The sequence below is a fragment of the Acanthopagrus latus genome, chromosome 6 (genome assembly GCF_904848185.1).
Source record: "Acanthopagrus latus isolate v.2019 chromosome 6, fAcaLat1.1, whole genome shotgun sequence".
In the NCBI taxonomy this organism is placed as follows: Eukaryota; Metazoa; Chordata; class Actinopteri; order Spariformes; family Sparidae; genus Acanthopagrus; species Acanthopagrus latus.
Genome location: NC_051044.1, coordinates 19,266,969 through 19,293,527, shown reverse-complemented (window position 1 = coordinate 19,293,527; position 26,559 = coordinate 19,266,969). Strand labels below are relative to the sequence as shown.

Genomic DNA, 26,559 nt, shown 5'->3' with positions numbered 1-26,559 from the left:
TTAAGCATGAAGTGAGTTCACCAGTTCCACCGAGCACTAATGGTTATGAATATTGTCTTCTCAGATGAGTTTGGAATCTCTGGTATTTCGGGGCCTTTTTCTTTCTTTTTCTTTTTTTTCTTTCTTTCTTTTTTTCCGGTCCCCATCTACTTTAGTTGTTCAGGAGAATACTGCAACACTGTTTTACTGTGAAACTCCAGATATGTTTTGTGGACTTCAAAACCTCACCTGACTTTTCATCGGCATGGGAGTGGGTAGATAATGATTGAACTTTCATTTTTGAATGAAGTTATCCTTCATGTTACAAGATTACTAGAAATTGTCTTATTCAGTATAATGATTAAAAAAAAACAATGCTTAGATTAAAATAGATTACATTAGCCTTTATTTTCCCCCGGACGAAAAATGTGTCACAAGGCCAGTCAACCCAGCAGCTAACATGCACAATCAAACTACAGTTTGGTACAGTATCCCATGTAGATCAATAGAAAACAGAAAATAAACATCAAGTATATTGCATGATACTCTTCAGCAAAAAGTTGCGCTGATGCCCCACACAAAAATTTGACAACTGACATACATCATCCTCACAATATCAAAATATTAAATACCTGTCCTATGCCAAAATAATAATTATGTTACTACTGCTAATGATAATAATAATATTTATATGATATGAATATGTAATAACAATAAATGCACAAAATGCCTCACAAGGTATTTAACAAAAAGCAGAAATCAGTGTGTTGATGGTAATACATTTATAAAGAGAGCGTCAGATTCAAAGGTGATGTGTCATTTTTGCCTACATCATTACATAATTTTATCTTTGTGCCTGCAGAACAATAGAAACATTCCAACAATAGCACCTTTGTGAGATCTTGCATCACTACTTGTAAATGTGAATAAAAATAGGTTGTTGTTGTTTTTGTGTGTGGTTCACTGGATGTTTGCATTGCATTGTGGTAATATGAAAATCTTCCTTGATGCTCCAGTGTTGGCAACATGCAGTCTACTGAAAAGTCCTTGAGCAAGAATCCTTGAAACCTTCATCCCCAGGGCTGTTACAGTGAAGCAGAAGGATCAGTTGGCTTCAGCCAAGTCAGTGAAGGAGTGGTTTAATAACACTAAGTTTTTTAATTCAGGGTTTCTCTGATAATGCATAACCCAGCCAACCACAAGAACACACATCTGTCCAGTTTTCTCCACCTGATGAAACAAAACACTGTTTTACACCTTAATGTTGAGAAAAGGGGAATTAACACTTTTCCTTTTACCTTAAGATTCATTTGAGTTCTATGATTTTCAGACTCATCAAAATATCATGAGGATGTGTCCACTTTATTCTTGAAACAATTTTAACAGCATTTAGCACCATATATGAACACATATAGACTTATCAGCTAATGTATTTATTTTAAAGACATCACACACAAATGAAATATGGGATATAGACTGAAGATGTCCAACTCAGAATGAGATAATATCTTCTCTCATTGGCAAGATATAAATCAGTGTTTGTTGCCTCTTTCCTTGTTCCTAAAAATGCTGTTAAATCATCCAACGCAAATGAGCCCGCTTTTTTGTTGTTGTTGTTGTTAGTTGCCTAGCAACAGTTTGCTGAAATATAAACCAATGGAGTGTCTCCATGTTGAAATGCTGTCATATCAAGTCTGATAGATGACTCATGAGTCCAGATCTCACGTGACTTCTTACTGGACAGACCCTATGGAGTGTTTATTCTGTAGAAAATAGTGGACGGGTTCTATTTTCAGACACAGACACAATTTAATCTCATGTAACGCATAAAGAAGACAAAGTCAATTACATTGTAAAGAATATGAGCTACAATGTGATGTCCCCGAATGGGTAAAAAGAACAGAACAGTTCAGTAATCACACAAATGAAGATTTGACCAAATGTAATATACTGTATATTACACAGTGCCACAGGAAGTATTGTGACCCTCTGCTAAAATAGGAGGAGTATTAAAGATGCACTGGAGTAATTCAAATTTACACTATGAGTATGGTAATAATACAAACTCAGATTAATTATTTTTTCCCATAAGTGAATGAACAAGCTGATCTCAAAGGAAAATAAGGTCCCCAGAACACTGTTGGAGGCTAGAATGGTGGCAGGGTGGCAAGTAAGACAGTATGAAACTGTGTTGTCTTTTAGGGTTTATTCAGTCATGAAAAAGACACCATATATCTTGTGATCATTTCTTTGTTTTGTGGAGAGCCCGATCAATATATTGGTTGGCCGATAATGGCCTATCACAGATATATCTGAATCGGCATATGCTATCTGATATGTGCCGATATAAACTTTTTTTTTTCGTACAGAAAATATTGCAGAAAAAAATACTTGGGGTAGTTTATAATGATTAAATTTCCAGTGAGATTGTTTGAGTCCACTCATTTCATTTGGAAAATAAGATTTATTGTTTATGTGTAAACTGTCCTGCCTACATTATGGTAATCAGCTCATTGCATAAGAAGGCATGTTTATATTGGCCAATATATCAACATCAGAATTAATTTATCCCTTAATGACATCTTCTGCCCAAAAAATCAAGAATCAGTGGGGCTTGAGGGCAACAGATTCAGAAGAGTTAAAGCAGGCTAAAATGAGGCGTGACAGAAAAGACTCCAGTGAAGTACCTCAGATTTAAAGTAGGCATACAGTACTTGAGTACATGTACTGATTTTTTTTTCCCAAGTCCATTGCAAACAGTGGCAATAAACATGTATGTCTGATGTGTTCTACCCATTCAAAGACAATGTTCCTAGTTTAGCTCCATGTAAGCACAACACACAAAGGAGCAAAGTGCCTCAAAACAAATCAATCCTGACACAATAAACGATGACGCCACCGCCTGTTAAATGGCAGCTGGGGAGGCGCTATCTTACATCATTAATTGCTCCGTAAGAATAAAACATTTAATGACTTCAATAATAGCACTTGTATATTAATTATTATCATTATTACTATTACGTGTTTGGCCTAAGGGGCAGTTCGGACAGGACAGAGGGATGTCGGATTGAGCCACAAGAGCCACGGATAACTGTGGAAAGCTCGTCCCATTTTTCAGTCATTTTAGTGTCCACTCCTTCTTTTCATCTGCGTCTTTTCAGTCGACGTCTGAATCCGCTACAAACTGAGAGAGGGGCACATCCACCACAACAACATACGTCGATCTAACAGTCTAAAGGCGTGAAATTTCCACGACTGTATATTGAAAAAAAAAAATGGATTAAGACACAGATTTTGCTCGCATTTTTGAGGCAGAGCTCTCTGTTCCCGGGGAGCTGGGAGAAGAAGATGCCCCTTTTCTCTTCGCTTGAGGAGGCTGTGCTGCTGCTGTGTGGGGGAGTGGGTTACATCCTGTGGCGTTTCCTGTGTTTGTAAACTAGACGGTCTTGAAAACGACGGGCGAGTGAAGCTCAAAGGTAGATAAATATCTTGTGATTTTTCTTCGATGCTCGGTGCCTTTCGACTGTGCATTCAGTGCCCTGCGGTTTGGTGTGTAGATGTGCATGCTCGGAAATGGCAGCAGCAGGATTTTCCCTAATATTACAGCGTCAGTGTTAGCCATTGCTAGCCCGCTAACAGACGTTAGCTTAATCATCGAGAGGGGGAGGCACTCGCAGCGACGGCCATCACGAATGTCTTTATCGCTCAATCTTGTCTTGAGCGAGTTGAGATTGTGTCTTATGGCGTTATCATGGTGGATACGTTCATTGGTCCAGTCTGCGAGATAAATACCCCCTTAAAGCTCCTGTATCGAACTGATAACCAGGTGGGCTGAAAAATGTTCGATTACTATCATTTCAGTGGGCGAGGGCGCCAGCGAGCAGCTAGCTGCTGGCTAGCTGATGTTAGCCAGCTTGTACAACATCAGCAAAACTAACGTTAGGTTGGGTGGTAGTGCGAAGGCCAACTCAGTCAGTGTAGAAAAAGCACCTATTTATTTTCCGAACGACACAATGTTCGAGTTGTGGCATTTACTCTTGTGGCTACTAACACAAAGGCAGCCTAAAAAGTAACTCTGCGACGCGGTGCTGTAGTCTTTTTATTTAGCATTAGCCAACGATTTTCGCTAGCTGTCTGTACTCCTAGCAACGTTAGCTAGCCAACAACGCCAATGGCGAAAGCACCGTAGCGTTAAAGCATATCTCTGAATCCATCTGGCCACCGTTAAGCTTTATTATGCCACGCAAGCGTTATGATTTACTTGTGCCACAGTTGGAAATAAGGAACAAAACACTAACACTGCACACGCAATGTTCCTTCAGGTAAAATCATGGCCTCCTCGTAATGTAACTTACTTGATAAGTGGCATGTTAGAGTGGAAAAAACCCGCACGATTTAGTGAAAAACATTAGCATGGCTGGAGAACTTTAGTTTACTGAAATATATTTAGCAGCATGAGTTTTATAGCCCAGTTGGTAAATGGTAGCGCTTGTTTCCCCCCTCAAAAGTATATGTAGAAATACAACCACGTACTAACAGTATTTTCGGCATTTGTTAAACAGAAGGTTGATATGTGGGGAATTTAAATTGTTTTGTGAAATCAATTTTAAAAACCGTACTAGGGGTTAAGTATTTATTTTAATCTGAAATGTGGGTTTTCTTTAACTCATGAAAACAAGAGACAGACTGGCAGCCTAAACTAATTAACCCTGCTCCCCCCTCATTGTTTATTCTCTCACACTTCATTTACTGGTTCTTTCTGGATGTTCTTGACCATTTTCTGTTCTTATGATTTCATGTAATCTAGATACGTCTTTATACTATAAAGCCCATCGCCCTATTACAGTTAAAATCCAATTCACTGCAAATGAGACATTTGGATCAGTCATTTCTTACATGTTGGTGGTGTGGTTATTTGTATATATGAGCCTTTGTTTATTTAATAGCAGTGTGCAAAGTCCTAAAAGCGGTTTACTCTTAACTATTTTGAGTTTTTGTTTAGGTTTACACTGCTCGTTTACACCAAGATATAGAATGAAAAAGATCTGACTTTTACTCTACAACAGTTTTTTTTTTTTTTTAATTTTGTTCTGTATTTTGGTAAGCTATTATCTAATGTTATACATTGATAACTGGTTTTGAATTCAAATGGGTGCCAGATTTATAAGAAGAAATGTGCTTTTTGATAACACTTACTGATTCCTAAAAGCAAAGTTTGATTGTACTTCCTTGTGCTTTAGATGTTATGCATTCAGCAAGTGGGTGTAACCACATTAATCCATCAGTGATGTCAACAAAACACAGTAGTGATAGAGCAAAATGTAATCACTGCGCAAACAATTTCATACATCCCTGAAGCACAGTGTAAGAATCGTAATGCCATCAAATCAGTTGTCGCTAACACATTCAACTTGTGAATGGTATAAATGTGTTGTGTGTTTTTTTTTTTTAATAAGATAAAACCAATCAGAAAATACCTGGTAATTTACAGCAGCCTAACATCACTTCAAAAACAGCATTTAAAGTTTGCATGTCTACAAGTCACAGGTCACAAATTCTTGTTGGGCAGACCAAAAAATATGTAGCAGATTTCCCCCTGAATGTCTTAAAGATTTGAGAATGCCAGACATGTTGACTGGAATTACCCTCCAGTCCAGTGTAATCAGCATCAGCCAGAGAGGCAATCAATACCTTGTAGGAAATTCCTGTTGTTTTGAAGAAAGACCCTCAGTGGTTTTTATTCTTTACTCTCTGTGCGGCACCGCAGTAAAATAAGTTGAATATTAAAGGTCTACCACAAACCAAATCTTGGCTTTGGGACGTTGCGACCAAAATCAGTCAAGGGGGTTCCAAAAAAAAAAAAAACTTTGCTATGAGTGAAACATACAATATGCTGAATAGACATTTTGACCAAAACTAGTAAACTCTGTTTATAGTCAGCTTTTTAAAATGGTAAGTATACTGACTAATGCCTATAAATAAAAGATAAAGCTAAATTTAATAACATAGTTTATTTGTACAATTGAAAAATATTTGTCATATTGTGTAATGACCATCTAACTGGACTTAGTGGAATATGTAATGATAAACAGAGGGGTGATGCAGTAATTTAATGTTTGTGTCTGTTTCATCCACATCCTCCTCTTCCTCAGTTTTAATGCTAGATGAGTGAGGTGGGTGTGGCTTCCCACCAGCCTGACCATCCTGACTGACGGATCTCTGGATGACCTTGTCCCCACCCCTGTCCCTGCGCTCACATACACCACAGCAATGTCACATCTGCCCAGCAGCTCAGTCCGCGACCATATGAAATGGGTTTGTTTTGAGAACACCAAAGTGGTTACAAATAACTTTTACTTGAATACTTGTGTCACTCAGGATGTTGTCGTTGATGACTAACTTGGCAAATGCCATGTGACTGGCAGGATTGTGTGAGATGCAGATCATTTCAAATTGTTTTGAAACATTTCCAAATGGTTTATAAAGAGTTGCTTTTCTTTCTTTTTCTTTGCAGGCGGGGCTGCTTGGCTGCGAGGCAGTCCTCTCAAGTATGGCCCTGATGCAGGCCAGCTCCATGGCCGCTCCGCCCAAAAAGATGATGGCTCCACTTGGTCATGCACCACCGCAGCGGGACGGACCTGACCGTGGTCCCCAGAGCCACATGATCCTCCCATCTGGAATGAGCTGTCCCCCCCTGGTTAGGACCCACTTGGGAAATTCAGTTTGGAAATTGGGCTGTTACATGCTATGCTTTTATTATTGTGGAGGGTGTGAACCAATTGGCTTTATGGAATTGTAACTCGCACTGTGGAAGGATTTTCCCTCAAAATGCACTCTCTCTGATTTATTATATTTTAAAACAACCCCCACTTCTTGTTTTAGTGTGGTTTAAACTTATAGACGGGAATATGAGCTAATGGTATTCATGCTTTATGGATAGAAAACCCATTGCCATAACTAATGCTGAATTATACGCAAGGGTGAAAGGATACAGTTTCAGAGGCTACATGTATTCTATTGGCCTTTGACAGTTTTCTTTTCTATTTAAATTTCTATTTTAAATTTTTTGTTTTGGAAGGACAAAACTTTGTCATAACTAGCACAGTATTCCTCCTCAATAAGGAATTACTCAGACGGTTTTGGTTTCGTGTTGGTTTATTAAAATTGAATTTGAAAGCCCACACTATTTAACACTGGCTTCTTCTGTCTGATGCAAAAACATTCACATAGATAATATAGTTTTGCATTCATCACTACTTTTGAGTTCTGATTAGATGTTATTTTTTTTAGTTTTAAAGCAAACAGGTTAAAAAATAGGAAATAATTGACTTTTTCTGCCTCTGTAGCTTATCCGGAAGGAAGGTGAATTCCAAGCTCCCCGCCTGCTGGACGAGAAGGAGATGAGGGCCAACGAGGACATGCAGCAGAAAAAAAAGAACAGGAAATCAGTTACGCCCTGTAAAGTGAGAGAACAAGAGGGAAGGGGTGGGAAGGTCAGTGGCTGTGGTTGCTAAATAGGGAATGGTCTGTGCATGTTTATTTTTTCCTCATTACATAAAATTTGCCGTTAGCAGCTTCCACACCTTTTTGTTTAAGCATTTAACTTTACTCAGCCCTTCATGTGTGCATGTGTGGTTCGTGTGTCTGTGTGGGGGTGGGGGGAGGAGTTCTGGGAAGATGTGGAGGGGGTGGAGGATCTCTAGAGAGGAAAGAGGGGGAGGGGAGCAGAGCGAAGCAGAGCACAATAACTGCAGTTGTGTGCATAACAGGGGGAGCAGTAACATGAGGGCATTAGGCTATTGGAAGGGACTGTGGGGTATTTCTCAATTCACATGTTAATTACAAGTAGTAGAAACAATAAAACAACTTCCATGTCTTGATCGTTTCGGTTTTAGAAAAGGTGAACATTAAAAGTGCAGACGAAAATTAGAAATATGTGAAATCAGTGTAATATCAATCACATGCCTTAAATTTACTGACATTTTCACAAGAGTTTTAGATTTTCTTCAGGTTCTGAGCAGTAGTGGGTGGGTGTGTATGTATGATTGTGCTGTTGTGTTTGTGGTAAAATGTATTGTATCTCAGTTTAGTTCATAGGGGGGGACTGTTGAGCAAGGATTTGAAACAAACATTGAACCATTATTCTTTACTGTCCTCATTAGGGCACAGGAGATGAGAATGGTCCGTCATCCAAAGTGCAGAAAAACTTTATTTGTGATCACTGTTACGGCGCATTTAGGAGTGGATACCACCTGAAGAGACATATCCTCATTCATACAGGTATGGGTCATGCTTGGAACAACTTAACAGTTAAGCCAAAACAGCTTTTAATGCCTGATTACATTAATCATTTGTTGAAAGAGGCCCTGAAAGCTTGAGTTGGACTGAATATAGGAGTGTGCAGCAACTGTAAGGTTTTGCAATGGCCTGCTTAAAAGCCTTGTTTGGTAATAGCTTTTGCCTCACAGCTAATTGGTGGTATCTGTGGGGACTTTAACTAAAACTGGTGCTCTTCGGTTTAGGGGAGAAGCCGTATGCTTGTGCCGTATGTGACATGAGGTTTATTCAGCGTTACCACCTGGAGAGACACAGCCTCATTCACACGGGTATGCGTCCTTCAACCGTACCCATATTACATAAATTGGACTACATCTGTAGTCTGTCACTTGAATCAATGGACAGATGCTCAGGGTTCATTTTGTCTGTGGACAGTAATTTCCAACAAAGCCACCCCCAAAAATCTGTTCAGATTGGTCCCCCAACACCATAAAAATTTTACTGAAGGCGATATCATACAGTGTGGTCAAATGGTCCTGAGTCCACTATTAAAAACTGTTGTCACATTCATGCTTTTATTTTTATATATATATATATATATATATATATATATATATATATATATATATATTTTTTTTTTTTATTTATTATTATTTTTTTTTTCAGTTTTTAATGGTCACTTCCCTTCATCACAGCTTTACATTTTGGCCAGCATCAGTTGTAGAATTGTTGAGGGTTTGAGAATCCCTGTCTCCAGAATGTTAGGTGGGGCGAGCTCTGGTTCTTGTCATCACCTTGTCTTGCAAATTGAAACTTTGATTCATCTGTAAAAATAACTTTCTTCCTGTGTTGGACTGTGATACTTACATATGTTTCACCCTGGCCCACTTTCTGTTCATCCTTTTGACTTGTTGGAAGGTCTTTTGTTCATCTGAATTTGTGCTCATGGAAATGCTGTTGCGTCCTTCTAATGTGTCAGCTTGATACACTAGTCTTTACATGTGGGTTTATCCATTGTTGCTTCTGTTTGTGCACCAAACAAACTACAGCATGTTGATTTGCACTTCCATTGCAGTCCAAAAGCCCTAAATTGACCTCTTCTTCTCAATCGATTTCGTCATCCTGTCCTCAAACAATAAGCGGTAGATGCCAAGCATAATTGCAACAATAACCTGAAAAACCTGTGATGATAAGTAGCTGGCTCCCAACCTGTTGCAGAGTTGCCACAGTGAGTGAAGATGCTATTAAATGTTATTAACGCAAGACTCGCATGTCATCAGTTAAAAGATGCAGGTAGCCCTGTTGTAATGGAGATGCAAATCCCTGCTGTACTTGGCTGCTGTTCTCGGTCAAACTAAGTCAAGCCAAGAGCTAATGGTGTGGTCACCTTAAAGATTAACCACACCCAGACTAATAAAACTGTGTGTTTTGCTGTCTAGCAGTTGCTGCATGCTCTGTAAATATTGTGCAGTACAACGCTTCACAATGTACTATTGGGCAGCGATATGTCACAGCTGGTTTTGGTCACAAGTGCAACAGACCACATCTGACCACCCACACTGCTCCACCATCTGACAAGCGCTTCTTTTGAAGCATGCAGGCCACTTTATTCTAACAGTCTGCCATGTCTGGATGATTTGACCTCAGAAAATCACTCAGAATGGACCTGTAGAACTATTGCTTTGAAAGCACATTCATGTTGGGGAAATTCTTTACTGAAGAGAACCACTCGGCTCCACATAATTGGGACCTCACTGTTAACAGACCATCTGAGAGTATGTTAAAGTTAGAAACTCAGCATTAAAGCACCAGCAATAATGACACATGAGCAAGCATATTCTTTAAAAGACCACAATAATTGTCACCATTTATTGCAAAGGATACCTGTGCTGCTTATTGAAATGGTCAAGTTGTGTGACTTTTCAAGTTTCAAGCAATGTAGGTTTGTATCGGTACTGAATAAGATACTCATGAATCAACTGATAAAAACAAACAATCAGTTATATACTTCGCTTAAGGATGACAACAAACAAATCTGTAAACAAGACTTTTTGGTAGTGGACTCGAACTTGTGGACCCCAGTGTATGTATCTCAAAGCCTCCAAGCACAGGCCGCAAAAAACATGCAAGATTTATTTTTAATCATTTGGTATGTAATTATTGCTTTATCAGTGAAAATAACTGCATGGACATCAAAGGACTATGTTCTTAAATGTTACATTAAATGAACATCAGGAATTGATAACATTTGCATAGTGTCAGTATTTCCATTGCACCCTTTTACACAATTCTTTGTTTTTCATTGTTTAAGAAGTATGCGGTGGGTAAGTCAACTTCCAATCTAATCACTTTTAAGTCATTGACTACAGCCCCAGTATTCACCAAAGGAAATGCATAAATACTAAACTAATGTTGACCAAATCTACCCAACTCAGTTGGCATGGGTAATGTATATAAAATACATAATTTTATTCCAATATCTCAGTGGCTTGAGAAAGCAGTAGTTCTTTGTAAAAACACTGCATCTGTTCTTTGTGTTCTACACTTGATGAATTTTGTGGTTTTTGATTTTTTTTTTTCTCTATCCACATTTTCACCTATTTGATAGGCTGAATAGCTAATAATGTTATGCTCTGTGTGTGTAGGGGTGAAGCCGTACGCTTGTTCCATGTGTGACATGAGGTTTTTCCAGCGTTACCACCTGGAGAGACACAGACTCACTCATACGGGTATGCGTCCATTTACCGTACCCAGTTCAAGTTAAGAAACTTTATTTGATCAGGTAGTCTCACTGAGACCAAGAGTTCAAGAGAGGGTTGAAATCAAAAACATGCACAGTATGAAAAAACAAATAAATGGCAATCAAGCAAACATGCAAAACAACCATGTATCTAAAAAAATCTTGATCAGTCACCCTTCAGACTTATTGCTGATTTTAAGTGTGAAACTGAATTTCTAAATTGTCTTGCAGTATTTCATTTTTGCAAATAATAAAATTGTAATTAGGGGATCTAACAGTTAGATCTGTACAAAATGTACAAAAACCCACCAGTGACTGATGTGTTTAAATTAAAATAAAATGAAATAAAAATAAGACAGTTTCACCTTACCAAAGTGCTATACAGAACCAAAATTACAGCACAAAGAATCAAAGATCAACACAAGAACTATACAAAGGCCAGAACCCCCCAAACAGTAAGGAAGCGGCTTGTAGAGATGAGGAGGGCTCAAACGCTAATATGTAAAAGTAGGTTTTGAGTCAGGCCTGAATGTTGGTGTTAAGCTGTCGGAGTTTATATGTGAAAGTAGTGCATTATTTTTAACATTTATTTCTTACCCCTGACAGTGTACAGCTATTAAAGTACTAGTTGCACACTAGATCTAAAAAAAAAAAAAAAAATCACAGCAACACTGAAATACTACAGAATTAGTAATACCTGTAAAATGCCATTTAAATTAAATGCCCTGAAATACATCCTTCTGCAGGTAAACATATAAATTCTTTGTTGAATTAGGTGGACAAAATACAGGAACATCCAGTCCAGGAGTTGGAACAATAGCCTCTCGAGGGCCTATGTAGGGTTGAATCAACACCTCTTAAATGGCCCATTATTCAACATATCCAATAATATGCTTTTTATTGTAATGTGCTTTTTAACTACATGCAAGTTAACACCTGCTATGAACTGAAATTGCTCCTGTGGACCCCTCAAAGTGTATTATCCCTCTTGTACCATTGCTGTTCAACAGTTATTACTCTTAATTTACTTTACAATGTCTTTGCTATTCTCTGAGGATATTGTCACTGGGGCTTTATCATCTTAGCAGAGCTAAAGTGAGAAAACTGTCTTTTAGTTATGACACATTATAAGACACATTGGTTCTACATGTTTCGCATATGTAACATGTAATTTCACAGATAAAATCGTACCAGGCTTTTAAGAGAATTTAAACTTCTTAATTAATTATAAATAATTATCCAGCTATACTGAAGTAGCTGATAAACCTGAGCCATGGTATATTATGGGAATAGTCCTTTGATGTCCACACCTATTATACATGCATATCAGTGGCTGCACAGCTCATGTTTCTTAGCTGTTATTGTCTGGCTTTTTAAATCAATATAAATGTTATATATTTGCACAGTTGCTCATGCAGGTACTTCTGCTGTGAGTTTATGGCGGAGATCAGATTGGAAGCTTTTCAAAGTTGAGACACATCACTGTGGAGTGCTATTAACAAGCACATTTGTAACACTTAAAAGTAAAACGCACCATGTTGCCATAAATTGAACCAATGTGCTCTATACAGAGCTAAACCAATTTTGACATGCCTTAAGTTGCAGCGCACACTCACAGAATCCTAAAACATGTTAACACTCATAAAAGTGAACAGTGGAGACTTTTGCTAATGTTTATTTGGCCAGTGTGATCGCCGTCTTAGACGTTTCTTTGCTACCTTGCTGCTGACATATACAGTATGTCTTGTTTAAAACCTGCTTGGCTCACGGTATATCCTGTCGCTGCTTTTGATTCACGATGTCCTATAGCTACAGATGATTTGAAAATGAATGCTCCCCATAACTGAAGACACCCTTACTAATTAGAAGTAAAACAGTTCACCCCTTCGCATGAAGCTTGACTGGAATGTATTATGTCTGCTAGGTCCAAGTGATTAAATGCCTGTGAATGATGCTTTCCTTTGAAGCTGAAGGAACGTCGTAGCTAATATGTTGATACTTTGTGTATGTAGGGGTGAAGCCGTACGCTTGCTCCATGTGTGACATGAGGTTCTTCCAACGTTACCATCTGGCAAGACACAGCCTCACTCATACTGGTATGCGTCTGCTTACCCTAGCTCATTGGGTAGTGGTGATTTAGTGCCTTAACTTCTCAACTATCAGCAGTGTAAACAAAGGTGTAGCCTGTCGAAAAAATGACCACCAGCTTCAAATATTCTTATATTCAGAAACATAAAGATGTATCCAGACATGTATTAGGTTAGTAAAGTACAAAAACATACAGTTTTTGTCTCTGAATGTAAATACATGCACATATATATTGGGGGACCTGAATGTACACAACTTCAGGTTTTCCCCTCTAGAATGCTCTGTTTTTCTGCAATAATTTCTTTGTAACTTCTACTTTTGCAAGATACATTTTCTTTGACTGAAATGACCCACTCATGGTAACAATACACTTAACCATGTACTGCAAAACAAGCACTTGTTTCTCAAGCTGATGGCATAGTGTAGAGGCAAAAGAAGAGCCATTCTAAGGGAAGAGTTGATGGTTATGTGTTGACACTTATCTTTCTGTTTCTAGCTTTATATTTACCTACTTTTTATGTGTGTAGGGGTGAAGCCATACGCTTGCTCCATGTGTGACATGAGATTTTTCCAACGCTACCACTTGGCAAGACACAGCCTCACTCACACGGGTATGGGTTCACCCTTTTTTGCTACTTTTAGACCCATATACCCAGTTTGCTGGTGTTTCCAATGTTTATAGAATTAGTTTTTGTCAGGTTTTTAAAAAGATATTCATAACGGGCATCAAGCAGTTTCAACTGTTAGAGCATGTTGGAGTGTCTCTCAGTTTTTCCTGTAACCCCCCAAGTCAGTATATTGGACAGCATTTCCCAGGTTGCCTCCATTGGCATTTCAATGCAGCCCTGTAAATTACAGCTTGTCGCTGAGACCTTTGCAATACATGTTGACATTAAAAAGTTCCACTAAACCCTGTTAGTTTTAGGTCCTTATTTCACGCATATTGACAGATTAGAAAACTGTAAATGAAATGCATTTAGTTTTACATCATACTGGTGCCACTGCTTTTAGCATGTCTGGATACATTATATAAGTGAGTGTGTCCTGTTCAGTTCATTGTGTTGTTTTTACAAAATATTTTGCTCTGTGTGTGCAGGGGTGAAGCCATATGCTTGCTCCATGTGTGACATGAGATTTTTCCAGAGATACCACCTGGCAAGACACACTCTCACCCATACGGGTATACATTTTATTTCTCCCTCTCACCTGACAGTGTCAGGGGTTGTATATATTTGCCCTTTCGTACCTACCTGTGAGAGAACATTGATACAAAGCAAACTAATTTGTCATTCTGAGCTCATGCTCTTGATTTTGAAAGGTTTAAGATTGAGTAGATCTGTTTATTTTAATGCTGTACTCATTGTATTTAATGCTTTTAGGGTTGACAGTACTCATTTTATGTGTTTTATGTTTCACACTAGTTGGCCATGACTATGCTTTAGACTTTGTAATGACATAACACTGACTACTGTATGTAAAATGACATATTCTGTGTACATAGTTCATGAGAACATTTTCTAAAGTTTGGTACTGTGTGCATTTAGGGGTGAAGCCATACGCTTGCTCCATGTGTGACATGAGGTTCTTCCAGCGTTACCATTTGGCAAGACACAGCCTCACTCATACTGGTATGCTTGAATTAATTGTTCCCCTTTCACTTTGAATCCTTTTATATAAGCAACCTACACATGATTTATATACAATACCATAACTATGCCATTGTTGGTAAATTAATTTCCCCTTCAAAACATGTTTAATAGAATTTTTAGGCTTTGTTGGAAAACTGTCCACTGAAAAAGTGACTCTGTCAGTTTTTGTGAACATTTCAATGGTACTGTTGCATGTGTATTGTTGAGTACTGTTTTACATATCAATTGAAAGGCACATTACACTGAAAAGGATTTAAATGCAGGCTCAACTAGTCCAGAATGTCAAGAAACCAAGTTGTGCATCTTAAACCTGGTTCCTGCCATCAACAGTTTGTCTGCAGGATGACTGAATATTACTCAAGCTGGTCAAAACTGCAGCATGTAAGCCACGATGCACCTTTACTCTTGACATCTGCAGGATCTTAGATTCTTTTTTGTGTAATGTCTCTAGAAGACGTTTGGTTGTCTTAGAGCATGCAATAATAAACAATGTGAAAGCATATCATTATATCTTTAAATTCTTAGTGTTCATGAAGTTCATATGTGTGTTGAAATACATCTAACATTATTGTGCTCTGTTTAGGGGTGAAGCCCTATGCTTGCACCATGTGTGACATGAGGTTTATACAACGTTATCAACTGGAGAGACACAGTCTAACTCATACGGGTACGTCCTCTTTTTTGTTTCTTTTACCCTTGATCCTCTCTTTCCTTGACTTCGGTCATGCATGCGCTCCATATTAATGTTTACATGGCTGCTTCAAACTCGAGTTTGTATTGCTTTCTGTCACTATATTGACAAGTGCTAATGTTTCATGTAGCATCTGCAAGGAGCTTCATAAGCACTTGCATAACAGTACTTCCACCAAAACTTTGTATATGAGATGACATGATGACCATGAGGCACAAGTGCCAACACCACTCTTTTCAGTTTAATTCAGCTGTTTTGCCTAAAACGGTCAAATTCTGGATGTTAGATGTGTTTTTAATGTTTAGATGCTTTATATTACTGTGTGTCATTTTCTGTTTTTTTTTTGCTTTGTTTTTTTTAATCAGCTCAGCTGTAACTGGAAGTGATGATTTGACACAGTAAAGCATAGAATATATCTTGTGAAAAACAAAAGTGCAAAAATATGTTTTGTAGCACAAACATGAATCCTATGTTTTGCCTAAACAAAAACAAAAAAAACCCTCATCTCATTAATGCATGAAATGCATATAAAGTAGGAACGTTTAAAGTGTCCATTTCTCCTTCATCTAAGGCTGAGTAAAAGAAGGTGTTTACTGTGAAGCAGCTGCAGGCATGATTCTGCCTGTCTACAGATTGGCTTTAGCTCCCATTGTAAATACTTAAGCTGTTATGTAACAATTGTGGAAATGATTATCAAAATTAATAATGATGGAGTGTGTCTGGGTAATATGGCCTAGTGGAGGACAGAGACCTGTAGGTGAAGAAAAAAAACAAACAGTTTAGTGTCTCAGTTCATGTGCACACTGAAGGTAACAAATCCTGCAAAAAATCAGTCCATGCAAATTTGTAGCTGACTGCTCACACAGCTTAGTCATTGTGTCATTTCAAATTGAAGTAAAGGTGAGAAAATAACAATCCTCTGCTATGTCTAGTTTACTTAATTGTCTATCATATCTAATACAGGTTTTCTGTAAAGTTATTGTTTAAACTGTCAGTCTGCTTTTATATTACAGAGTTAATGGTTTATTTTTGCTAAAATCATAAGTTTGATTCTGTATAATTGTTTTTAGAGCTGTTACCTTTGATTACAAATCGGTATTTAATTTAAATCACATGAGTGGCTCTGCAAACGAATGTCCAATCTTAATGTGTTGTGCATAGTTGTTTGCCAACTGCCTAAAATTGTCTATTTACTGCATTCAGCGTTGCAAAAAATAAAGTATTTATATTCACGATTTTTTTCCAGAAATCTGTATGCATTATGTTGAAATTATGTGAACACAACCACCTATTGGCATAGTGTGAAAAACTTTCTATTGTGGTAGTTGGAATGCATCCACTAGGGACTCGGGTTGAGCCCTGTTTAATTGTCAAGTCTTTCAATATGGTTTTTAGGTTTTGAAGATAAGTTAATTTTGCTTTCTACTCTTTAACCCTCAATTTTTCTGATTCGAACTTTGGCCTTAGACCTTAAGCAGTTTTTTTTTTTTTTTTTTTTTTTTTTAAGAAGTGATTTTCAATTGGAGTGGCGGATTTCTGAAGCATGCTGGAATTTCCAGTGGAAACAAAGCGCTAATGAGTGCAACCAAACTTTACTAAGTAATTAGTAAAGTTAAATGTCGATCATTTTTGGCAGTTGAGTGTTTTTATGCTAAAGTTGGTACTTTGTGTGCATAGGGGTGAAGCCGTACGCTTGCACCATGTGTGACAAGAGGTTTTTTCAGCGCTACCACCTGGCGAGACACAGCCTCACTCATATGGGTATGCGTCAGCCAATCATAACCCAGTAACAAGATTAGGATGCTGCAACATCTGTATGCTTGATCTAGTCTGAAATATCTGTATTTATACACAGTATTTAAGTGTTATAGCAAATAGATCATCAACCATCATTCCATGTGTTGTGTTGTGTAACTGGATTTTAGATTGAAACAAACATCTTATAATATCATATTGTGCCCTTGTAAGTAATTTTAGGGTATGTCATTGGTTATTAACCACCGATATCAATTTAGTCCAGATTTGAGTGCAGATATAGTAATTTTTTTTCTTTATGGCAGAGAGACAGAAATAATTCTCTTGATCCTCTGCGTTTAGGTGTGAAACCTTATGCTTGCACCATGTGTGACATGAAGTTTTTTCAGCGTTACCACCTGGCGAGACACAGCCTCACTCATACTGGTATGGGTCCGTGCACCGTGCCCATGACATTCAGTATTAGAGATCAGTGTGCACATTTATATGCCTGTTACATTTGAGGAAATATCAGAATGAAGTAGAAAGTTTCAATAAGGTTGCGTAGTCTGTTGATGTTAGCCTTAATCATTTGAGCAGGATAACTGTAAATTATTTTGTTCTCTGTAATGTTTGTTGCTAACTACAGCACAATGAAATGGATAAAGACATCATGGAGAGAACATTTGGGAAAAAAGGGAGATTGTGTGTTTTTGCATGAATTGGCAATTGTGTGGTTAATAACCAATAGCGTAGAATTTAAGTCCTAAATTATTAAAATGGAAAGTGAGGCAAAGTAATATAATATTGCTACTTTGCATTTAGGTGTGAAACCTTATGCTTGCACCATGTGTGACAAGAGGTTTTTTCAGCGCTACCACCTGGCGAGACACAGCCTCACTCATATGGGTATGCGTCCGCCCACCTTACCCATGTCACTGAGATCAGACTGTAATTGCATTAAGTTAGATACAGAGCCAGCCATTAGTGCTCTCTTAAACTGATCAGTAAAGTGATTTCTTGATCAAGCCTACCCTACATCTTGTGTGAAAGTGCAACATTAAAGCAAGTCTTTATGTTTAATGATATACAGGACTGCAACATCATCAGCTCATGTGATGTGTTAAGTTGTGGATTTGAAAATTGGTTGACACAGTTTGGTGTATTCTTTATTGGGATTGGAGAAAAAAACAGCCATTATAAACTGAATTTCTTGAAATGCAAATTTCAAATCAATAAAAAAAAAAAAAGCGGTTAACAACCCATCAATTCTGAATAGATATTCAACATATATTGCTTATTGATGGATTGTGAACACAAAATATACAAAGACTGGAAATAATACCATAATGCTCTGCGTTTAGGTGTGAAACCTTTTGCTTGTACCATGTGTGACATGAGGTTTGTTCAGCGTTACCACCTGGCGAGACACAGCCTCACTCATACGGGTATGCGTCAGTGCACCTGCCCTTCTCACATTTTGTAGGCCATTATTACATAATCTTTATTGTGCTAATATATGCAGCACAAACAGTTCCAACACAGATGTCTTATTTTTGAGTTAGCCAAATTAGTAGCTGTGATTAAACCTTTCAAGTATTTGCGGCAAATTTCTGTAACCTTTACTCCAAGTAGGTTAATGCATTTCACTAAGAATGTTAATGATTGATGCCCTCTAGGACATTGAGCTTAATTTGAAATGAAAATTACAATAATAGAAATGTGGCAGTAACCAGTAGCACCGACACATTTGGCCTTCATCTTGTGCTATAAAACTGTACTGCATTTTTGATCATCATAGTTTTTAAAAAGTGCTTTTCAGAAAATCTTACTTCAGCAGCCCTTCTCTAATAGGCATGATAACTAGTGGTGAGATGATCAGTTCCTAAATTTGTTTATCATTACATTGAAAAGAAATACTTTGTCAGACATAGTTTTTAATCCTAGTTTAGACAATTGGCTTTTAATATAAGGGAAACAAAAGCAAGGGTTTTGATTGCATTATTACTTAGAAGAAGAAGAATCATTTGATTGGTGACACAGCTAAAACGATGTTTGGTTGTCTTTGCTGGAACCAACAAATGTTACATGAAGGACACATCTGACATATCTTTCTGCTGTGCATGAATTGGCAAATGTGTGGTTAATAATCACTAGCTCAGGCATGCATTTGTAAAGAATGGACATGGAGGTAAAATAATATAATGCTGCTACTTTGCATTTAGGTGTGAAACCTTATGCTTGCACCATGTGTGACAAGAGGTTTTTTCAACGCTACCACCTGGCGAGACACAGCCTCACTCATATGGGTATGCGTCCGCCCACCTTACCCTTGACACTGAGATCAGCCTGTACTTAGACATTATTTTGGCTACAGGATTTGCTAGTTGAGACAGTTATTGTTATTCTGTAAAAGGAACCAGCTGTACATTTGTCTTCAACAAGGCATTATTTATGTAAATGCAACATTAAAGTCTTTACATATAAATGGATACAGGACTGTGACATCATCAGCTCATGTGATGTGTTAAGTTGTGGATCTGAAATTCTATCAGCACAGTTTAATCGTTTTTTTGGATTTGGAGAAAAAAAAACTCCACATGCATCCTTTTTAGGAAGAATTAACATAGCGAGTGAAAATTGGTTAACAACCCATCAATTGTGAAAAGATGTTAAAAGTACATTACTGATTGATGGATTGTGTCAAAAAATCCAAATACCTGAAAATAATGTGTTGATGCTCTGCGTTTAGGTGTGAAACCTTTTGCTTGTACCATGTGTGACATGAGGTTTGTTCAGCGTTACCACCTGGCAAGACACAGCCTCACTCATACGGGTATGGGTCCGTGCACCTGCCCTTTTCACATTATATGAGTTATAGATTAGTTGCTGTTTTTGTAAATTACTGTAATTTATTCTTTAGCTCACACCTCTGAGTGTTGCCCTCCAGATTTGTTGGCAGATAGTATTAATCTCTTGAGTGCAGAGATTTGTTATAAACTGGATACCACACCCAAATTGCGCCTATTCAGTCCATTAAGAGTTACTTACAGCTCCAGAAATATTTTACAAATAAAAAACCTTCATGGATAAAAAAATTCTTGATAGAAAGAGGTGTTATTGACCTTGTTAGTAGTTCAAGATGTACTATTAACAGTCTCATAATGGCACACTCTGGGCAAAATGCTTTTTTGGCAGTAGGGGAACTTGTGCTACAATATCGTGAGTGTCCACTGAGCAAAGTAGAAAGCAAGGCTGAGGAGCTGCGCTGTATCCACTTCTAAATAATACATTTATGCTCACATGTTGACCATTCCCTGTTAGGCTAATACTTGGCAGGCGCAAGCCAGAGACACAAGAAAAACATTTTAGGATCCTGATTTAGTCTAAATGAAAATTCATGAAAGAAAATCAATATTATTTTATTATGCACATGGAAATTAGCTCTAAAATGTGTTCTCAGATGTCAGTAAGAATAACTGAAAAATGCTAAACAAATCCATTGTTCTTCTAAATATGAAATCAGAATAGGTTCTTGAAACCCAACATGTTTGTGAGGACTCATTTTGAGAGTACAACACAGCACTCATCTGCTAATTCTGCTAGGACTGTCCTCACATTGCATCTGTGATAGCATTTAATTACATAGAATTTGACATGACAGATTGCCTCTTACAACATTTTTACTTTTCTAAAGCATTTTGAGCGTAATAACAGGTTCAAGATTGTAAAACAAAAATGTAAAAAATGAAATGAAAAGTGATTGTTGTCAATATCTTTGATGTAAATATAGGCATACAAGATGGAAGGTGTGAGTATGGTGATGTTGTGTGTTAAGTGAGGATGTTACTGATATTTATTCAGTCAAAACCAACAGTATTAAATGTTAATCTGACACAGGGCATATGACAGATCTTGGTGCTTTTGCTTTGAAACCAGACATGTTTAGCTCCACATATTAGACTGAACTTCATTCACAGTAAAACTTGTAGTCTTAGTTGCATGACTCAACATTTCAACATGTTGTCTTAAAAAGGATACACATTACACACTATTATCTCTGCAAGTGTTTTAGTCCTAGTGTCAGCTTAAAAGTTGTATTTCATGTTCTTGTGGGTGGTAGGGCTAATATATTGCTCTGTGTGTGTAGGGGTGAAGCCGTATGCTTGTTCCATGTGTGACATGAGGTTTATTCAGCGTAACCACCTGGAGAGACACAGCCTCACTCATACGGGTATGCGTTCCTTTACCGTACCCTCATTACTGAGAAAGGCTATGAGCTTGCAACAGAACGGGGTCACAACAAACTCGAGTTTGGATTGTCAAGTCATTTGATGGGATGTTGAACCAGCCTCAAAATACTTGCCCCAGTTTTTTTGGGGCCACTATGTTGCGTAGATCTGGGCCACGAAAACAAGAAATTCCACTCTGATCTACACATAATGAGTTGATGACGAGGCCTTTTTAGATGATTAATTGTCAGATGCTGAAACTAAACTGATGATTGATTTATTGACAGGGCAGTTTGTTTTCCAACTTTTTGTTAGTGTTGGAAATATAGTTTGCAAATAAAGATTAGTAAGTGCACGCTGTTTGTTAGTACGAGGCGCTAAAATTGATGCATTGACTGTGTCTTTGTGTGCTCTTTTAGGAGAGAAGCCATTTGCTTGTGACATGTGTGATATGAGGTTTATCCAGCGCTACCACCTTGAGAGACACAAGCGTGTCCATAGTGGGGAGAAGCCTTACCAGTGTGAACGGTGCCAGCAGGTATGTACGAAGCAAAGGGATAACAGTAATAAATAGTAGGACCAGGCAACTAAATCAGATCATTTTTGACCAAATACCTCTACCAATACTGTGACTGTAATGTTACAAGGATGATTATTAGTACTGTCACAAAATAATAACTGTGTGGAGTTTTTGGTAAATAATCACCAGTAGTGTGGGTAGAGGCAACATTTAAAATGCGTAAATCAGGCTGGTAAGTTCAGAAAATTGCAACATTTTATTGTATTGTAGCCTTCAAAACTAGGAAAGACAACACTTTACCATACAGTATATATAAGTATGTCCAACATCTAAGACTATACAAAGTCTTACATGAGGATATAATGTTGATATATTGTCGAGGCAATTATAAATTAACTTTGTGACTGTCTGTGTGAAACATGATGCTTTCTTAATGTTTTAAAATGGACTTGTTTGTTGTTTATTTGTCTTTTACAACCAATGAAATATAATTACATCCATATTGTATTTTAATCCATGTCCAATTTGTGTGTTCTGAAGAACTTTTCAAGGACAGACCGGCTGTTACGGCATCGGCGGTTGTGCCAGGGTCGCAGCGTAGCCAAAGTCGAGAACCAGCCATGCTGCGAACCACGCCCATACCCCCAAGAACCCCCGCCTGCACCCCCAACCTGGAGTCCCCTTCATCCACCTCCAGGTCGACTGGCGGTCTGACATTCCACCTCCCTTATATCCACCACACCGCCAGAGACGGGACAAGCCACAGGGTTTCTTCTTCTTCTCAGCTCTGTGCTGAGTGACGCCACACTCTAGCACAGGCTGACATTGCAGCTCCAGTCTTGGGGATTACTAATGACAGAGGGACATTTGTGTTTTTGTTTTGTTGACTTTATACTGTGTTTCCTTTCCTCCCCCCGTTTTTTTAAAGACGAGACTTTTCTGTGATGAACAGTGGTCCTGTTTTGTACTTAATCTATTTGATTTTTGCAAAAAAAAAAAAAAAAGTTTTTATTGTTGTTCAAATATATCTGCATTTTGGTGGTACTCGGGTAGGGCAGTGGGTATTGTTTATCCTGATGTGTTAGCAACAAAATGGGATAAAGTGGTGAGGAAACATATTTGAGCCTCTTTCAAATTTTTCTTATGTGGCCCATTTTGCTTTAATTATATTATCACTTTGGTCAGAATTAGTAAAACTGAACTGTCCTCCCAGGTAAAGCAGGAAGACCACTTGGTTGTCATATAGAGCAAATCTCGCTTGGTTTTGCAGCTAACATAGTGTTAAACATTTCACTACAAGCAGTATCTGATCTAAATATGACTCAAACAATAGGTATTTCCTGACTTCAGCAACTTGGGAGGCGCAGTTTTGATCATTATTTTGTGTAAATAATTTTAAATGTTTATTATGATTTCACTATGGGACTTCAGTAGTGTTTTTAATGCACAAAATGGGCCAGAAAGAAACTGAAAATTAGAAACTGGTTCCAATATGGTTTCAGTGAAATCCTGGGGAAAAATGAGTAACTTGAGTGTGTCTATTAAAGTAATATCAGACAGTGTTGCTAAGTGGATGATGACAGGGCAACCTGCAGTTGACTGGCACTGTGTCACACATGAAGAGTCCCAGAAGTATCAACTGGTCATCTCATGGTCTGTGACATGCTGGTGACTCAGGAAATGGCAGCCATAGCAATTCGTCCAGCTACACTCACTGATGGTCACGCATAGTGCATTCAGCTGTATATATACTGTTTATATATACAGAGATCTCCAGTGCTAGGCAGAAGAGTGTCTCTCCTCGTTCTGTCCGTACATCCTTGGCCACTAGAAGTCCCATTATGTTGTTTGTACAGATTCTCACATTGTGAGATCAGCGGGGGTATACAAAATCTTGTGGCCTTAGTGTGTTTCTTTTCTTTGTTTTTGTTTTTAATTGCCTTTTGCTCAACCGTTTATTATCGTGGATCAGATGTATTAACTAAGACGAGACAGCCTTTCATCATCATCGTATGTTTTCTTTTTCTATCCTAAAGCTGTCATATTTACAGATTTGTGATGGCTTCAGTGGCGCTAAAACGGACTAATGTGTTCTCCTGTCAAGAGAAGTTGTCCTCTGATGATGATGATAATGATGATGAATATGTTGGATCATTGTTACTGATTACAGTGTAACGCAGTCTGTAATCCTTAAGGAGCCCCCTTGGGAGTTTGACGATCCTTGTGAGAAGTCAGTAGTGCTAACTTGTTTCCCACTGCAGTGCTTTGGCCGGTCGAGGGCCATAGCAGAATCAACACTTGCTTGACTCTACTACACACTAACAATTGCCTTTTTATCCAAATATTATGTGGTTGGTGTGTAATAATGGATGTCTGTCATGTCATTGGGTTTAGCCTTAAGTAAGTGCGGTTACACAAATAATCATTGTAGTACTAAATGATATTGTAACGAACGATTTGTTTTACCTATGATGAACTTTGATCGTACTGTGTGGAAGTCTTTGACGGTCAGACAGCAGGTCCACTCTGCTGCCTGTTGGGAACATTTCTCAAACTTGCTCCTTACTGTTACTGGAGAGCTGGCATGGTCTTAACTCTTCTGTCTAACCCAGAAATGTCAGTGGTGGTTGGGAGGATTAGTCTGCAAGGATGAACATACATGTACATATCAACTCCTTCTTTGATGTTGCAGCAAGTAACAGATGGATGAAACCATCATGGGTGATTTCACAAGACGCATGTGTGCTTTGGATCACACTGGAGTGGAGTACGATTATCTTCTTTTTATTGTTTTTTTTTTATTTAAAGTTCCAGATAAGCTTCAGACTGAATGTGGAGAGGGAATCTTGGCGTGCTTTATCTCAACAGTTTGTGTTCAATACATATAAGAAGCTGATTACTGAGTTATGTGATATTTTACCAAGAGTATTATTTGGAAGATTTTCTTTTTAAATGGTCCATGGATATCAAGGCAAAGTTGTGTTACGGTCAAGTGTGTACAGAGGTGGGATTCAGTTTTAAATGACTCTGATGAGATGAAGTTGAACCCAGTGTCAGCAAAGGGGCCAAGTTTGAGAAATGCATTTGATTTGCGATTGAAACACTATTCCAAATCTGTGGAAGGGATACTGCTGGCACGAGCACATAGTGAAGTGGCTAAAGGGCAATACGGTATATAGTTGACGTCACTTGTTAATACCTTTTTGTCATTTATTGTTTTTAGTATTCTCAATCTCATTGTTAAAAATGCAATAGAATCCTTGAGTCTCAGATCATTTTGTTTATAAGATTGAGGTTTAATTTGTTTTCAGACAGATCCAAGGGTTTATTTGTCTGAGACTTTCTCATCACGTTTTGATGATTGTTTCAAGGACCTTTTTTTATTCTGATGAAATTGTAAACACTGGAGTGATAGGAGAAAAAAAAAAGACAAAAAAGAGATGGATATTTTTTTTTCCTTCAGACTGTACTAGATTTTAGGTTTTAGACAAAGCCTATTTCTCCTCAACTTGACAGAAGGTGGACAGAACAATTTGGATCAGTACAGTTGAGAGCCCAGTATGTTCGGTAATTTTGACATTAGAGGCAGTAGTACCACAAGAAAATGTTTTCTTTCTTATACGACGTCCCTGGTATTTGTAGTAAATTATATTGATAATGGTATTAGATGAACAACAGCAACAGTAGCTATCACAGATTAGTTGTTTTCTTTATTAGTCTTGCATGCAGAGTTATGGTCCTCAGTTAAGATAGGATCTTGATATTGATTATTTTGTGTAGGAAAATGAGTGCATAAGAATAACTTCCTAAAAAAAATGTTACAATGATTATTGTAAAATGGGCTAACTAATATGTACCCTTGTGATCCAATTAGTTTCAAGTATATGAAAATCAGAGGAGAGGCTTCTTACTATTATGCTGAAAATAAAAGAATTTGTAAAGGATTTCTGTATGCTCACTGGCTGTGTTGACTTCCTTTTGATGTTTTTATTTCACACACAAGAACATGGTAAAGATGAGATTTTTTTTTGTTTCCCACTACTCTGAACTACAAAAACTTGTCACTCATCTTTTATATAACTATACTTGTGTGTAATTTAGTTTTTAAAAGGATTACTCATGCAGCGAAGTTGCAACACATTGTTTTCTGAAACAGAAAATTCCAGATAAGATCCAGATCTTTCTGGATTTTGGCACATTCTTAAGTACTGGTAATTGTGCTTATATATGGAGACATTGGTAAATTCAGAAATGATAGGGACATCCCCTCCGGTGTTAAAGATAATATAAGATAATATATATACTCACAGGCATATATTACTGCCAATGAATCCATATTGGGATTTTTTTACTCCCAAATTGTCACAATCAGCCCAAAAAGGTCGCTTCAAATAACCTACAGATCCTGCAGAGTATCCTGAGACCTTTTTTAATGTCACATTACGTCAGAGGGTTGCATCTGCCCTGGTTAGCTTAGTGTTTTTTGGAGTCACCTAGATGTAATTTTGTAAATTGAACAAGATATCTGTCCATTATCTTTGTGATCTCCGACAATTTGAGCACAACATTGCTGCTTACTAATGATGCATTCAGGTACTCCTGGGGTTGTCCCAGTGGTTTTTCACTTTCTGTCGCTCAACACACTGGCA

The 26,559-nt window shown here is 37.8% G+C and overlaps 1 protein-coding gene across 43 annotated transcripts; it reads left to right on the top strand.

Moving 5' to 3' along the window:
• Positions 1-2,983: 2,983 nt before the first annotated feature.
• znf740a (zinc finger protein 740a) lies at positions 2,984-25,854 on the top strand. Of its 43 annotated transcripts, none has more exons than XM_037100331.1 (21): positions 2,986-3,455; positions 6,132-6,294; positions 6,494-6,676; positions 7,326-7,472; positions 8,142-8,259; positions 8,502-8,585; positions 10,902-10,985; positions 13,009-13,092; positions 13,612-13,695; positions 14,181-14,264; positions 14,629-14,712; positions 15,317-15,400; positions 17,102-17,185; positions 17,522-17,605; positions 17,984-18,067; positions 18,523-18,606; positions 19,384-19,467; positions 19,911-19,994; positions 21,309-21,392; positions 21,810-21,928; positions 22,451-25,854. In XM_037100331.1, exons 2-21 carry the CDS (start codon positions 6,250-6,252, stop codon positions 22,622-22,624), a joined length of 1,962 nt encoding a protein of 653 aa, XP_036956226.1. In that variant the 5' UTR covers positions 2,986-3,455; positions 6,132-6,249; the 3' UTR covers positions 22,625-25,854. The 43 variants fall into 43 exon arrangements, with proteins under 43 accessions (XP_036956236.1, XP_036956249.1, XP_036956259.1 ...); XM_037100333.1 differs by having other exon boundaries at positions 2,987-3,455; positions 7,326-7,442; XM_037100332.1 differs by lacking the exon at positions 2,986-3,455 and adding an exon at positions 3,502-3,805.
• The last annotated feature ends 705 nt before the right edge of the window (positions 25,855-26,559 follow it).